This window comes from Rhincodon typus, chromosome 11 (assembly GCF_021869965.1).
Source record: "Rhincodon typus isolate 14 chromosome 11, sRhiTyp1.1, whole genome shotgun sequence".
Taxonomy (NCBI): domain Eukaryota; kingdom Metazoa; phylum Chordata; class Chondrichthyes; order Orectolobiformes; family Rhincodontidae; genus Rhincodon; species Rhincodon typus.
Genome location: NC_063342.1, coordinates 27,018,700 through 27,034,559, shown reverse-complemented (window position 1 = coordinate 27,034,559; position 15,860 = coordinate 27,018,700). Strand labels below are relative to the sequence as shown.

The following is a 15,860-nucleotide window of genomic DNA, read 5'->3' as shown; positions in this document are numbered from 1 at the left end:
AAAAAGCATCAGAGGAGCAGGAAAGCTGATGTTTTTCTGAAGAAGGGTCTAGGCCTGAAATGTCAGCTTTCCTGCTCCTCTGATGCTGCTTGGCCTGCTGTGTTCATCCAGCTCTACACCTTGTTATAACAGGTAACTTGGGGTTTTTTTTGCGAGCAGAACGTAGATGTTCTGCGAAGCGGTCACCAAGTCTACGCTTCATTTCCCCAATATTGAGGAGACCACATTGTGAGCAGCGAATGCAGTAGACTAGATTGTGGGAAGTGCAGGTAAAGTGTTGCTTCACCTGGAAGGTATGTTTGGGCCCTTCGATACTGGGGAGAGAAGAGGAAATGGGCAGGTGTTGTACCTTCACCGGTTACAAGGGAAGGTGCCGTAGGGCTGTGGAGGTTTGGGGGATGAAGGAAGTGTGGACAAGGGTGTCCCGGAGGGAACGGTCCCTGTGAAAGGCAGACAAGGGAGTGGAAGGGAATATGGTGGTGGCATCTCACTGGAGGTAGCAGAAATTGCATCTGATGATCTTCTGGATGTGGATGCTGGTGGGATGGTAGGTAAGGACAAGGGGAACCCTATCACTGTTGTGGGAAGAAAGAGAAGGGGTGAGGGCAGAAGTGCGGGAGATGAGTCGGACCCGGTTGAGAGCCCTGTCAACAATGGTGCTGGGAAATCCTCGATTGAGGAAGAAGGTGGACATTTTCGAGGCTCCCTTGTCGAAGTTGGCCTCATCTGAACATACCCGATGACAATGGAGGAACTGAGAGAATGGGATGGAGTCTTTACAGGAAGCAGGGTGTGAAAATGTATAGTCCAGGTAGCTGTGGGAGTCAGTGGGCTTATATTGGGTATTAGCGGTCAGTCTATCCCCAGAAATAGAAACAGAAATGTTGAGGAAGGGAAGGGAGGAGTCAGAGATAGACCAGGTGAAAGTGAGGGCAGGGCAGAAATTGGAAGCGAATTGAAATGAACTTCTCCAATTCCGGACGAGAGATGGAAGCAGTACTGATGATATCATTCGGAGAAAGAGTTGTGGGTGGAGGCTGGAATAGGACTGGAACAGGAATGTGCCATGTACCCCACGAAGTAACAGGCATAACTAGGGCCTATGTGGGTAACCATGGCCACCCCTTTGACCTGAAGAAAATGAGAGGAGTTAAAAAAGAAGTTGTTGAGGGTGAGGATGAGCTCAGCCAAGCGGAGGAGGGTAGTGGTGGGTGGGGAACTGTTCAGGTCTTTGTTTCAAGAAGAAGCAGAGACCCCTAAGACCCTCCTGGTGGGGAATGGACGTGTAAAGGGATTGCACGTCCATGGTAAAGAGGAGGTGGCTGGAACCTGCAAACTGGAAGTTTTGAAACCGGTGTAAGGTGTCAGAGGAATCAAAGATGTACGCAGGCAGGGATCGGAGCATGGGAGAAAAGACTGAGTCAAGGTAGGAAGAGACGAGTTCTGTGGGGCAGGAGCAGGCTGAAACAATGGGTCTGCCCAGCCAGTCTTGTTTGTGGATCTTTGGAAGGAGCTAGAAGCGAGCTGTGTGGGGCTGGGGCACAATCAGCTTGGAAGCAGTTGTTGTGGGGTGGGGAGTGGGTCACCAGATGAAATGAGATCAGTTGCCAAAGAAGATACAATGGTCTGATGCGTCATGGTCCAGGGGAAGGTAGGAGGAGGTATCTGAGAGCTGGCACTCAGCCTCTGCAACGTAGAGGTCAGTGCGCCAGACTACAACAGCACCACCCTTGTTGGCAGACTTAAGAACAAAGTCAGGGATAGATCTAAGTACACAGAGTGCAGTAAGTTCAGAGGGAGATAGGTTGGATTTAGTGAGGGGGGCAGAGATATTGAGGCAACCAAAATCATGTCAACAGTTCTCAATGAATAGACTGAGTGCAGGTATAAGGCCAGAGGTTGGGGTCCAGGTGGAGAGACAGTGTTGGAACTGGGCAAAGGAGTCTGTGGGACAGGGAGAGGGCTCTTGTCCAAAGAAATGGGCACGGAAGCGAAGACGATGGAAGAAGAGTTTGACGTTATGTCGTGCCTGAAATTCATTAAGGTGGGGACGCAGAGCAATAAAGCTGAGGCCTTTGCTGAGTACAAAACATTCATCATCGGAGAGCGGAAGGTTAGGAGGGATGGTGAATACTTGACAGGCAGTGGGTTTAGGAGAGGGGATGGAGTCAGAAGGAAAGACGGAAGTGGAAGGTTCCAGAGGGCCATGGGTATCTTGGAGTTGTTGCATCTTGTGGGCCTTGATGCCTGAAAGGAAAAGAATGAGCCGGAGGATGACGTGGAACTGTGGAGTGGCGCAGCCCTGAGCCAGCATGATGCGATGCTACAGAGAGAGAGATCGAGAGTGTGCATGTGACTCTGCATGGCACTGAGTGTAGATCTCAGGATGCAGTGAGAGCAGCTGTCTGTGGAATGTTGAACATCGTGGAGATATCTGTGACCCTGGGAGGTTGCAAAACATGAGGGATGAAACTCCAGCTGGAATCCACGTGGGGTGAGTCTGAGTCGGAGGCAGTCACTGAGGAATGTGATATGGCTGTTGAATTGAGATTTAGCAAATACTTAGTCAAATACCAGGAATAATAGTGAAATGAATGTCGGTGGTGCAGAAGAAAGATTGGAACGGAAATCCCATCGGAGGGAGGAGCAGAACTTCTTCAAGGTGTGCATGCCTAGAAGAGATGTGGCAGTGAGTTAAATACGAAACAAAAACCAAAAGAACTTCGGATGCTGTAAATCAGAAACAAAAACAGAAGTTGCTGGAAAAGCTCAGCAGGTCTGGCAGCATCTGTGAAGAAGAGATCGGAGTTAACATTTCAGGCCCGGTAACCCTTGGTCTGAAAGAGGGTCACTGGACCTGAAACATTAACTCTGATTATTTCCTTCACAGATGCTGCCAGACCTGCTGAGCTTTTCCAGCAACTTCTGTTTTTGTTCCTGATTTGCAGCATCCGCAGTTCTTCCGGTTTTTGAAAGTTATTGAACTTGACTTTGAATCCTAGGGTCCCCAAGCGAAAGATGAAATGCTGTTCTTTAAGCTTGTGCTAAGCCTTCCTAGAGCACTACAGCAGGCTTGAGACAGAAGTGTTGGTATGGTGTGTTGCCTGCCCATCCCTATCTTCAGAATAAATACCACTTTTTCCTAGCTGCTATCAGTTCTGATGAAGAGTCACCAAACCTGAAATATTCACTTTTTTTTCCTCCCACAGATGCTGCCAGACCTGCTGAATTTCTCCAGCAATTTCTGTTTTTGTTTCCGACCCCTAGCATCCACAGTTCTTTGTTTTATACAAAGTCATTATCCTGTTTCAAAGTCAATTACACATATGCATGGCAAATTCTCAGCTGTACTGTTTCTATAGAAGTTCATTGCTGCTAGGGAAGAAAGCACTGTAGCATTGTGGGCACTGGCTACAGTACACAGAATGTGTCAAACCTATGTGAAAGATAGCAGATGCCGTTGAAGTAATCTACTTTGAAATTTGGAAGCAGCTTTAAGTAACGTTAAATCAGATCCTTTTACTGATTTGGGAGGCAGAAGATTAATCACAACCTGCTTGCCAGTGGTCCCCTATCATCAATGTTTTACCCCTCATCTCCTTTCCTCAGCCTTTCCTTGGCAATAATAATCAAAGGAAACTCTGAACTCAATTCCATGCCCTGTTAAAAAAACTAAAAGAACTGTGGATGCTGGAAATCAGAAACAAAAACAGAAATTGCTGGAAAGGTTCAACAGGTGTGGCAGCTGCCAGCCCTGCTGAGCCTTTTTGGAAATTTCTGTTTCCGTACCCTAATGCTGTCCTGTAAAACCTGAACCTTTCAGAGACATTAACCTCAACATGTGCATTAATCACACCTACATAAAGTCTATAATGACATGGAATTGTAGTGGAAAACATCTGCACCACCTGATTTGGGCATGTTAAGTTAGTTGTTGTAAAAGCAATTATGTCATTGTTATTTGTAACTCAGAAATCTGAAAGCCCAGGATAATGAAAAACAATTCTAAAAAGTTTTTTTATGAGTTACTAAAATGGCTTCTCTGAAGAAATCAGGGAGCTACATACTTACTTGTGGAAACATTGACAAACATTTGAACTTCTGCATTTGTATTGAGTAAGAACTTTGTGGCATTGGTGTTCAACTCAATTCGTTTCGATACTAAAGTGTCATCACATCCTGTAATAGAGACAATGCATAATTTTAGAAATGTCAGTAATTTAAAATATTCTCATCTTGCTGGGACACAGTAAAATCTGAAAAAATATCAGATAACAATGGTTCATCTTTAAGTCGTTTGTGGGCATATCTGTAAGAGTAACCTTGGATTAGTAGGAATTTAGTGTGATCTAATGTTGACTGCATTTGTGATAAAAAGTGTACAATAGATTGCAATCATTTGGAATTTAGATCTGAACATGAAAGTAAAATAGATATGTGTTTTAATTCTATGAAGATGACTGTTTTGTTTTATGATGTCAGAAGGATATTTGGAACAGTGAACTAACTATATTATTTTCAAACAAGTATATAATCCTGTGGATTTAATTGATCAAGGGTTTGCAAAATTGAAATTTTGTGACACACAGAAAAAACTGACCAGGGGTCGATAATAACTTGAGCTCACTTCAGAAGAAACTTCAGTTCAGATTTCACATCAAAAGAAGTGCAGGTTGGTTTGTGAAATCTCCAATCCGTGAGCATTTGTGTAGATTTTTTCAAGCTAATTGAACGGAAAAGAGGTTAAGACCAACAGCACTGGAAAATTTTCTCTAGGTCTGCAAAATTGGGTAGAGTCAGTTATATAAGATCTAAAATAAGAGTGACACTTCACAGGATGCTTTGAGGAAAAAGATTAAAACTTTTGTTTTTCTGTTTATGTAAAGATCTTTCTGAAATGTCTTGGGTATAACTTTAACTGTTTATTTTCCTTGGGTGATAAACTTGTGTTCTTCTGTTAAAAATATTGGAATTTTGTGTGAATATTGTGGGCATTAAATTCTGCCCATTCTCTTTTTTGTTATATCTGCCTATCTTCTCTCTCCCTCCTAGTTTACTTATGGTCCTCTCACTCTCTTCAAATTATTTCTCCTCAATAACTTCTGAGCCTCTTAAAACTTCTCATTCTTTATTTATTCTTCACCTGTATCTTTCTGTCTTCCCAGGTTTCAACACAGACTGAGAAGGAAGAGAAAGAGCTTTATGAATGAAAATCACCTATCCCTGATGTGATAATGGCTCATAATATAGTATTCTTATTTGGAAACTTAGATTCTAAAGTGAAGGAAAATAGATTTTAGTTTTCAACTTTTTGAAGGTTTGATTGTTTTTTTAAAGTCAGGAAGTAATTTCGAACAGAGAGCTAAAGTCACTAGGTATGTTGAAGAAATCACATAACTTTAGCTATACGTCTAGCAAACCACATTTCCCTATTCCCTACTGCCCCCTACCGCCCCAGAAGGTAACTGGTCTAGTATTTGTTGACTTGAGGTTTACAACCCAGAAAGAAAGAGAGAGAAGGGCTTGGAAGCAGTTTCATTCAGAAAAATAAATCAGTTCAGTCAGACAGAAGAGGTTCCTAACAGCAGAGATGCTGTTACTAGCAGACCAGGCCATCAGGGCTGGGTAAAAATCCTGAGCTGCTTAGAAGAAAACTCAGAAGCAGAAGGCTGTGGAGGCATCAAAAAGGAAAGATATCCTACAAAGCTGTTGAAGATGTGGATATAAAGAACCCATATCCAGTAGTAAGTGAGACGAGTTAGCAGATAGTTTAAGTGTCTTAGAAAGAGACATTAACCAAAGAAAATAGCACTGGGTTAATGCATAAATTTGTCAAAAAGAAACAGATTGCAGCTGTGCTGGCTGAACAAGGAGCTTTAGCGTGGAAGCAGGTTTCTGAAGAAGGGTCTAGGCCCGAAACGTCAGCCTTCCTGCTCCTCTGATGCTGCTTGGCCTGCTGTGTTCATCCAGCTCTACACCTTGTTATCTCAGATTCTTCACTGTGGTTCGGATATCTGTAAGATTGGCTTTGGGATAAAAGTTCAGTCTTTCTTACTGACATTTGTAGTGAAACCATATCAAATAGTTATTTTACAGTGTATTATGTTTCATGTTTTTCTTTTGTGTAAGAAACTTCTTTGTTCTTTTGTCAAAAGTACTTTGGCAGCTTTTTGTGAATATGTTCAGGAACTGACCTTTACTGCAAACAAAAAGAACAATAAAACATATGGTTTTTCAAGCCAGGTCTTACTTTGGCATCTGACATTTCCAGTATTACCATCAGTTGGGAGCATAACACTAAAAAGGCCCATATGATGAAATAGCCGAAGAGTTGTGAGAATTTGCTAAAAAAATCATAGATAGTGCTGTCTCTTTTTTTAGTAACAATGCAATGCCAGTTGGTTAGCACACACTTCCTACTTCCTGGCTTTTCTTCAGTTTTTCACCTGATTGGAAAACAATTTCCTTCTTTTCTACAGTGGGATGATATTGTATAAGGTAACAGTTCTGAAGGGGTATTGTCCACGATCTAAAGGGGTATTGGCTTCACCCATTCTACTGGCATCATACACAGTCTGTGACCATAGACAAGGAGTTCTACTCTAGCTTTTGGAGGGAAGGTGCAGATATACACATAACATGCTTCATAAAGTCCTAATAATTATGCCTTACCAAATGTATTTATTGCTATCATGCTATAGACATTCATGTTATGTAAAACAATGTCTCTTCTAAAGATACCATACAGTGGTGTATTCTCCACCATTAATCACTGGATAGGTCCAAAACAAAGCAAAGATAGAGGAGGATTGGTGGTAGCAAACTACCTCAAACAACACTTACCCAATACCAGAAATAGGAGAGGTGGCAAATGCCTGAAATACATACTGGGAAAATATCACATGGGTGGAGTGGTGAGGATTTGGACCCCACCATGAAAAAAAGGAAATCCAAAAGCAAAGAAAATACTTATAAAGAAATGAGGTTATCACTTTAAGAGCATTGAAATAAAAACAGACATTGCTGGCAAAATTCACAATCAATGCTCCTCACTTTTGAGTCAGCATTCATTTTGGACTTCAATTTCTTTAAGAAGTCAAAAAGAGTCTCACAAGTTCCAACACAACACATGATCCATGAACAAACTGTTGCCAAACCACTGCTCCAGAAGCAAACGGTAGTTAAAGGACTGGACCAGCATTAAAACTGTAGTCAACCATCTAGTCAAGGGCCAACCTTTATAAGATCTCATTCACTCATGGCAGAACTTAAAAAGAAGAAATAATTGTTCAGATTACATATGATGACATCAAGAAATGTTTCAAAAGACCTAGAAGTAATGATCAATAGATCATAATCAGGGTCCACAATCCTCAAGCAAGAGATCCACCATTCTTCGAAAACCAAAGAGAGTACATTCTGAGAAAAGTGTGAAATGTTCTGGTCACCATATTACAGGAAGGACATAATTGATCTGAAGAGAATGCAAAGAAAATTTGCTAAAATGTTACCAGGGCTGAAGAATTGTAGCTATGAGGAGAAATTGGAGAAGTTGGAGCTGTTTTCGTTGGAATAGAGAAGGCTGAGAGTAACATTATTGAGGTATCCAAAATAGTGAGAGGTAGAGATAGAGTAGGCAGAAAGTTCAAAAACTAGGGGTCATAGGTTCAAGCTATGTGGCAGAGAATTAGAGGACACGTGAGGAAAAACATTTTTACGCAGAGGGTGGTGGGTGTCTGGAATTTGCCGCCTGAGTTCGTGTTGGAGGCAGAGACTGTGAATTCTTTCAAAAAGTACCTGGATCTGCACTTTAAGTGCTGTAAGCTGCAGGGCTATGGGTCACATGCAGGAATATGGGATTAGAAAGGTTATCTCTGTGTTTTTAGGTTGGCATAGACAAGATGGGCCAAATGGTGCTGTTTCATTTCTATGGTTTCTATGTCCTGCTTGTATTTGTGAAGTCAGTGACTTGGGAAGACTTGGGTTGGTACTAAATGTACTAATGTTATATACAAGATTGCATAGTAGGTTAACTATACAACAGAATGCTTGGGAAGGGATCTATAAATAGATAATGGTTTTGAAAAAGTTAATGTTCATTTTACATAGGCTCCACTCAATGTGTCACTCACAGCCTGCAAGTAGAGACAGGGAGTTCAACTTTAGCTTTCATTGGGAGCTGATACCAGCTCTCTAAGGTCCTGGTAATTAGAGTCTTGGATGTACAGCAAGGAAACAGGCCCTTCAGTCTAACTCGTCCACGATTTCCTAAATTATTCTAGTCCCATTTGCCAGCATTTGGCCCACATCTGTCTAAACCCTTCCTATTCATATACCCATCCTGATGGCTTTTAAATGTTGTAATTGCATCAGCCTCCTCCACTTCCTCTGGCAGCTCATTGCATATATGCACCACCATCTGCGTGAAGAAGTGCCTCTTATGTCCATTTTAAAACTTTCCTCACTCACCTTAAACATATGCCCTCTAGTTTTGGACTCCTCTACCCTGGGGAAAAGACCTTGACTATTCACCCTATCCATGCCCATCATGATTTTATAAACCTCTATAAGGCCACCCCTCAACCTTGATGCTCCAGGGGAAATAACCCCAGCCTAACCAGCCTCTCCCTATAGCCCAAACCCTCCAACCCTAGCAACATCCTTGTAAAGCTTTTCCGCACCCTCTCAACTTTCACAACATCTTTCCTATAGAAGGGAGACCAGAATTGAACACAGTATTCCAAAATAACCAATGTCCTGTGCAGCTGCAACATAACCTCCCAACTCCTAAACTCAATGCACTGATCAATAAAGGCAAGCATACCAAATGCCTTTTTTCACTATCCTGTCTATCTGCAACTCTATTTTCAAGGAACCATGAACCTGCACCCCATTAAGTATATAAGTCCTGCCCTGATTTGCCTTTCCAAAATGCAGCACCTTACATTTATCTAAACTAAACTCCATCTGCTGCTCCTAAGCCCATTGGCCCATCTAATCAAGTCCCATTGTACTCTGAGGTAACCTTCTTTGCTGTACACTACACCACAAATTTTGGTGTCATCTGCAAACTTAATAAATATAGCTCTTATATTCACATCCAGATCATTTATATGAATTTTGCCTGATCAAATGTAGTTATACTTATTACTATCATGCAATAAAGTTTCTTGTTATCTAAAAAAAATGGCTCTTCTGTAGATGCTCTATGACTGTGTATCCTGTAGTAAAAATAAGATCAAGTAAAGCTGTACCTTTTAATACGGACAGCATAATTCCATGTGTTGTGCCATTCTCTAATATGATGGATGAAGCTGCAAGGTTGGGCTGGACCACCTGACTGAAATTAATTTCTAAATCTGTGAGAACATCTCCCAAAATCTCTGTAACACTAGAATGAAATGCAAAATAAGTACCTTATTTGCAAGTATTAGAAACACATATACACAAATACATATAGAGCTGGATTCACGGCCTCATTCTGGCTGGGGTGACCCCATACTTATATAAAATATGGAATGATGCCACCAGGGCAGCTATCTAACATCATTTTGCCAATCTCTGATATTACAGGTGGTGAAGTTAAGTAGCCAGGCAGCTGCAATTTTTCCTTTCCCACTCCATTTTCCCACTTGTCACATGAAAGAAATGTTGGGAGAGAGTTGTGGCAGACTCCAGGCTGTTGTTTGGGTGCCTGCATGGAGATAAGACTTAAGTAAGACTTTAATACATGGATGTTTCTCGTTCCTTTTAGCTTTGTTTCCTTTATTTCTGCTGTTCCTTTTTATTCCAGTTTTGTAATCAAATGTGTAACCAAGATGGTGCAGAGAATGGGGACTTCGTACACTTTTCACTGTACTCCGGTATTCCTGTACTTGAGTACACGTGACAATAAAATCAAATTCTAATTCTATTTTAATTCTAAATCTAATGCTAATTATGAGGGAACAGCACCAAGCTGGTTGAAAATACTGACAAACAGGACCATACAGAAAGTAGAAGCAGAGTCTGCTGCTGTAGGTGGCAGCACTTGGTTCTTGGTTTCTGAATCGATACTATGGTTCATGACAATTCCAAGGGGTTGTGAACCATGAATCTTTCAGAACTTGTTTTGACTTCACAACAATTGTGGAGGTCTAGGAGATGCCTACACCACAATAGAACCAGCCAGGTCAGGAAAACAAGTTCATATGCCAAAACACCCTTCATCCAAGCCAGTGAGAAGTCGAACACCAGAATTGCGGCAAGAAATCCCATAAACTGACCATTTTTAAAGATCTGCAGAGTCTCCATGACTTTGCAAAAGTTCAGCCCATTGTAGTTATGCAGTAATCTTTTAGTCACATTATTAGTTTGTGTTCAGATTACATGTCACTGGTGCAAATGCTGGTGAAACTGGAGCTCACAATCTGTCTTACACTTACTAAAGTAACATCTGTTTTCAATAAATACCACCAGCAAATACAACATTTTAAGTGTTAAACTAGTGGTTTATTTGCCATGAAATTGTCTTTATTTTTGAGGTGGATTGAGGTGAAATTTGACTGACACTACAATCATCAGTGTATGAAAGCCACAGTTGTCAGCAAAGCATTTCTTGTATTTTTGAACCATAACATTTGTTTGTTTCATTGTCCCTATACAAGGAATAAATATAAAGAGTGCATTTCACTCACAGATTTAATAAGAAGCTTTTTGGTTTCTAAAATACATATACATAGGGTCAACATTTAGGCATTATTGTTTCAGCTTTAACTAAAGCTTTGATCCTGCAGGATGTAAACCTATGCATTCTTGACCTAACTAAAGCCCAAATAACAATCCCAATTAACAGTACCTCAAGTTTTCTTAGAAGATATATGAATCTGCAAATCTTCATTGTTCTGGTTAAGTACACTGATTCTTGTTTAACTCTGTAGACAGTGAGCTCAGTTAGCTGGTTTGTAATGCAGAGTGCTGACAATAGTGTGGTATTCAATTCCCACACTGGCTGAAGTAACTATAATAGATCCTACCTTCTCAACCACTTTCCTGGCCTGAGGTGTGGTGACTCTCAGGTTAAACTCATCACCTGCCATGTATCTCTAATGAGAGAACAACCCTTTAGGACTATGGTGACCTTATATTTTCTGATTAGGAGACATTGAAGATGCTGCTAAACTGGAACAATTACACACAGACAAACTATTAGGAATCAGACACAGATTCTAACCCGGCCCCAGGCCACAGTGAAAACATCTGTCAACACTGGTTCCCAGAGGCAAGTTGACAAATATCAAAATTTCCATGGCACCAGTGTGACTGAAAGTCAAAACAGAAAATGCTACAAATGTTCAACAGGTCAGGCAACAGCTATGGAGAAAGAAACAGTGCTCATATTTCAGACTGATGATGTCTTGTCCAATGTCCAATTCTCACAGTAAGTCATGGGAAGTTTTTCTGTCTCTTTCTCAAAATATTATCTGCACTTTTGGATATTTCCAGCCTTTTCTCTTTTCATTTCAGATTTCTAACATCTGTGGTATCTTGTTTTTTTTATTGGAGCAGAGTACTACCTGCAGAACTTTCCACCCTTAAGCAGAATAGGATTTTCCCACTCCTGTTGACACCAAGGCCAGAGCCTATTAAGTAACAAAAGAGAACTTATGTGCTTTGGCTGGACCTTTCCACCTATTTTATGTCAATTTCCTCTTAAAAAGGTGAGTAGCCAATGAGTTATTATACTCAGCCTCTGACTCCTGTTAACGAGTTTCTATCAAATCTTCATGTTGACATGAATAAATGATACTATTGATTACTGAGCATGCTACCAGTTCTCACTTATGGGGCACAATTAAATTTCTAGGGTGTCTGCTTTTTATTTCTTGTCTCCTTGGAGAGTGGGAGATAAACTTTGTGCGGAAAGTATATATAAGTTAGATTTTCATTGTTCAATATGATTGAGTTCTGATATGACACTCAATTTTGAAGCCAGGAGGAGGGACCTTATGAAGATATAACATAACTGATCACCAAATAGGACTTGCTGGAAGGATATCCAGACTTGATTACTTCAAACCTGCATAAAGAAAGTTTTAAGATGTCTGAAAAATGTAACAGCTACAAACGTTTCTTCTACTGTAAACATATTTACATTATGAAAAGTTCAGCATCAAACAAATTATTTTTTCAATAGTACATACACTGAACATTTGAATAAAATGTGCTGTTACTGGACAGCCAAAACTCCCATACAGTTCAACTGGTAAAATCATAGAACCACCGTTTTCCTTTGCGAGCTGGTATTGCCAGATTGTGTGTTCAACACTAACAAAGATTCATTACATTGATTCTTGATGCATATACCTGAAGATTGCCTCACCTTTGTGTGATGTTAAAGATATCTTTGTTTGTGGGATCGAACGCTGTTTCATTAACATTGAGAAGTTGACTGATTATATTTATTGCCAAAGAAGCCGCCTGTAAATCATAAACCGAAAACCAGAGATGTTTAGATTCATACAACCATTTCAAAGCAAGTAAATTGCCAAGTCATTCAACATCATCCAGAACAGAGCAATTTGCTTGATTACAACCCAACTACTGCACTTAATGTTTATCCCTACAACCACGGACACCCATAGCAGCAGTATATAAAATCTGCAGGGTGAACAGCCACAAAGTTACTTTGATGGAGAGTGAGGTAGTTGATTCTGAGATGAGGGTCCTGACTCTTAAGAAGGGAAACTGAGTATTGCATCACAATCCTGACTTTGGCCTTGTGATTGCCAAGTTTTGTAGAATCAGAAGATGGCTTAACTCACCACAGGTTTCCCTATTTCTGATCTGTTTTTTCAGCAATATTTATTATTTACCAGAATGTTAATAGGAATGGATGGTTTGAGTTATAAGGAGGGGCTGAATAGGTTGGGGCCTTTTTCACTGGAGTGTAAGAGGTTGAGGGGTGACCTTATAGAGGTTTATAAAATCACGAGCGGTATAGATAAGGTGAATGGCAGGTATCTTTCCCCTAAGGTGGGGGATTTGAAGACTAGGGGACATATTTTTAAGGTCAGAGAAGAAAGATTATAAAAAAGATGTGAACTTTTTTGTACAGAGAGTGGTTCGTGTGTGGAATGAACTTCCAGAGGAAGTGCTGGATGCAGGTACAGTTACAATGTTTAAAAGACATTTGGAAAAGTACATGAATAAGAAATGTTTGGAGGCAAGTGGGACTAGTTTGGTTTGGGATTATGGTTGGCATGGACAGATTTGATTGATGGACCCGTTTCCATACTGTAAGACTCTATGACTCTATTTGGCCTGTCCAGTTCAGTTTCATTTGTTTTTATTTATTCACAGGATGAGGGTGTTGCTAGCTAGGCCAACATTTATCGCCCATCCCTAATTGTCCAGGAAGCAGTAAAGAGTCAATCACATGACTGTGGGTCTAGAGTCACATGTGGGCCAGACCAGGTAAAGATGGCAGTTTCCTTCCCTAAAAAGCATTAGTGAACCAGAGTTTTATTGAATTCAAATTCCACTATCTGCTGTGGTGGGATTCGAACCTGGGTCCCCAGAACATTGCCTGAGTTTCTGGAATAACAGCCCAGCGGTAAATACCACTCAGCTGTCAACTGGCCTTATTCTAAAATTTTAGGCTGCTCTCTACCATTTCATTTCAAAATGAATGAAACAGTAATTTCATCTCACCTCAACTGAGTCCAGTATATCAGACTGATTCAAAATGCGTTGCACTATTTGAGCAGCGAGGCTGATGTTCTCTGAAGTTAGTTCATGTGGTTCTGAGGTCAGCATCTGAGCAGCCATTGCAATTTTCACCAATTCTTGTTCTGTAATGCCACTGTATTTCATTATCTGTCAATGGAACAAAAAAATTACACAAACATTGATTATATATAAGCTCCCTAATTGATACGTGCCGATAGTTAAATACAGATAAGAAAGATAACTAATATCATAGAATCCCTACAGTGTGGAAGCAGGCCATTTGCCCCATCAAGTTCACACTGACGCTCCGAAGAACATCCCACCGTCCTGCCCTATCCCTGTAAGCCTGCCTTTCCAATGGCTAACCCACCTAGCCTGCACATCCTTGGACACTATGGGTAATTTGGCATGGCCAATCCACCTAACCTCCACATCTTTGGGCTGTGGGAGGAAACCAGAGCACTCGGAGGAAACCCACAGATACGGGGAGAATGTGCAAACTCCACACAGACAGTCGTCTGAGGCTGGAATCAAACCCGGGTCCATGGTGCTGTGAGGCAGCAGTGCTAATCACTGAGCCACTGTATAATGTTGATAAGCATTGCATAGCTCTCATATCTCTAAGATTGAATGATTTAGTTTCGTTGGTGTTGAATTGAAGGTAGGTTCTGATCATCTGATTTGAAAGCTTTGCTCAAAGATTATGTTCTCATCTCAAAATTGTGGGCTCAAACTTCACTTCAGGAGTTTGAGAATGTAATCTCTGCTGATACATCAACGGAGCACTGAAGAAAAACTCTATAGCTAGAGGTATTGTTTTTTTGAAGGCACTGCTTCAGTTTGTTTAAGTGAACATAAATGACCCAAATGTGAGTAGGGGAGTTTTCCCAGTGTCCTGTCCAACATGTATATATCAATCAACACCTCGAAATTAAAGATAGAACTATGTTGTGCAGAATTAAATGTTATTCCTGTCTACATAGTGGTGATACATACATTTCACAATATATTGTTGACTGAAGCACTTTAAGATGTCCTCAGGTTGTCAAAGTATTTTTTTTTATAAAAGATTTTTCTTCTTAACTATCAGGATAAAGGGAAATCTATGTTAGTCCTTTGTCAGTGTTACTGTGTTTTTTTTTATTTGTTACAGAGATATGTACATATTTTCTGGGAAGTATATGATTGATCATAAAAGTATCTCAATGATGAAGTCAACAATTCTGTGCACATAATAACAAGTTAAACTGTCCTCTAGTTAAGAGAGAATAATATCTTTGATACAGCTTAAGTGTCATTGTTTATTTTATTGTCCTTTTTCTTTCTTTTTATGATTCTGTTCCCCCTTTGTTTTGGTTCAGCTTGTTATTAACTGGCAACTCAGGCATAAGATATTACCTTCTCGCTAAGATTCTTTAAATTTTCATTGCAATCTGTTAATGTGTCATTTTGTAGACTGATGATTCCATTCTTCTCAGTACACAGGCGTGATGCTTTTGAAATATTTGCTGTTGAGATATTAGTGGTACGCAAATCTTATAATTTAATGCCATCTTGCAATTTTTACAACTAAGATACAGTCTATCAGTTAAAAAAAAATTATATATGAGAATATTAAAAATAGTGTTCTTTGTTTTAGAATGTATAAAATCCTTTGGATATCTTAGACTATTTTTATATTGCAACTCGAATACAATATGTAAATATAAATAATGTAAATTTTCAAAAATATTCTGACAAATGCTTTGAGATATAGATATTGGTGTTGGAGTTAGCAAACATTAGTACAGCCAGTGTCAGTACTGGAAGAAAGAAGTACCTTAATGTATTTGAAACGTGACAGATGACAACTTGATATTCGGATATAATAAAGTTCAAATTATGTGGATTTTCTTTTATGCAAGGTATATAATGAGAAAGGAACTTACATCTAAATGAACCATTGTTGTTGATTTAAGCTATTGAACAAAACTATCTGTGAATACCAAAACAAGAGGATAACATACCATTTAAAGTGTATGGCTCACATTCTTCTTTAGAATAACCATAGTGTCCGACTAAAATTTTATGGAATGTGAACAGTCCCTGAGAGGAATTGTATTCACTCTTTTCACAAAAATTGGCTGCAAGGAAATCAAATGAAATTGTCT

The 15,860-nt window shown here is 40.0% G+C and overlaps 1 protein-coding gene across 1 annotated transcript in view; it reads right to left on the bottom strand.

Moving 5' to 3' along the window:
- The window catches only part of LOC109911686 (adhesion G-protein coupled receptor G7-like), a 67,380-nt gene that overhangs the window by 44,302 nt on the left and 7,218 nt on the right, over positions 1 to 15,860 (bottom strand). Inside the window, exons 3-8 of the mRNA XM_048602566.1 lie at positions 15,717 to 15,833; positions 15,109 to 15,218; positions 13,693 to 13,857; positions 12,362 to 12,459; positions 9,255 to 9,391; positions 4,072 to 4,179 (exon numbers count right to left, since the gene is read on the bottom strand). Coding sequence (XP_048458523.1) covers positions 4,072 to 4,179; positions 9,255 to 9,391; positions 12,362 to 12,459; positions 13,693 to 13,857; positions 15,109 to 15,218; positions 15,717 to 15,833 — 735 coding nt within the window. The remainder of the gene's footprint in view (positions 1 to 4,071; positions 4,180 to 9,254; positions 9,392 to 12,361; positions 12,460 to 13,692; positions 13,858 to 15,108; positions 15,219 to 15,716; positions 15,834 to 15,860) is intronic.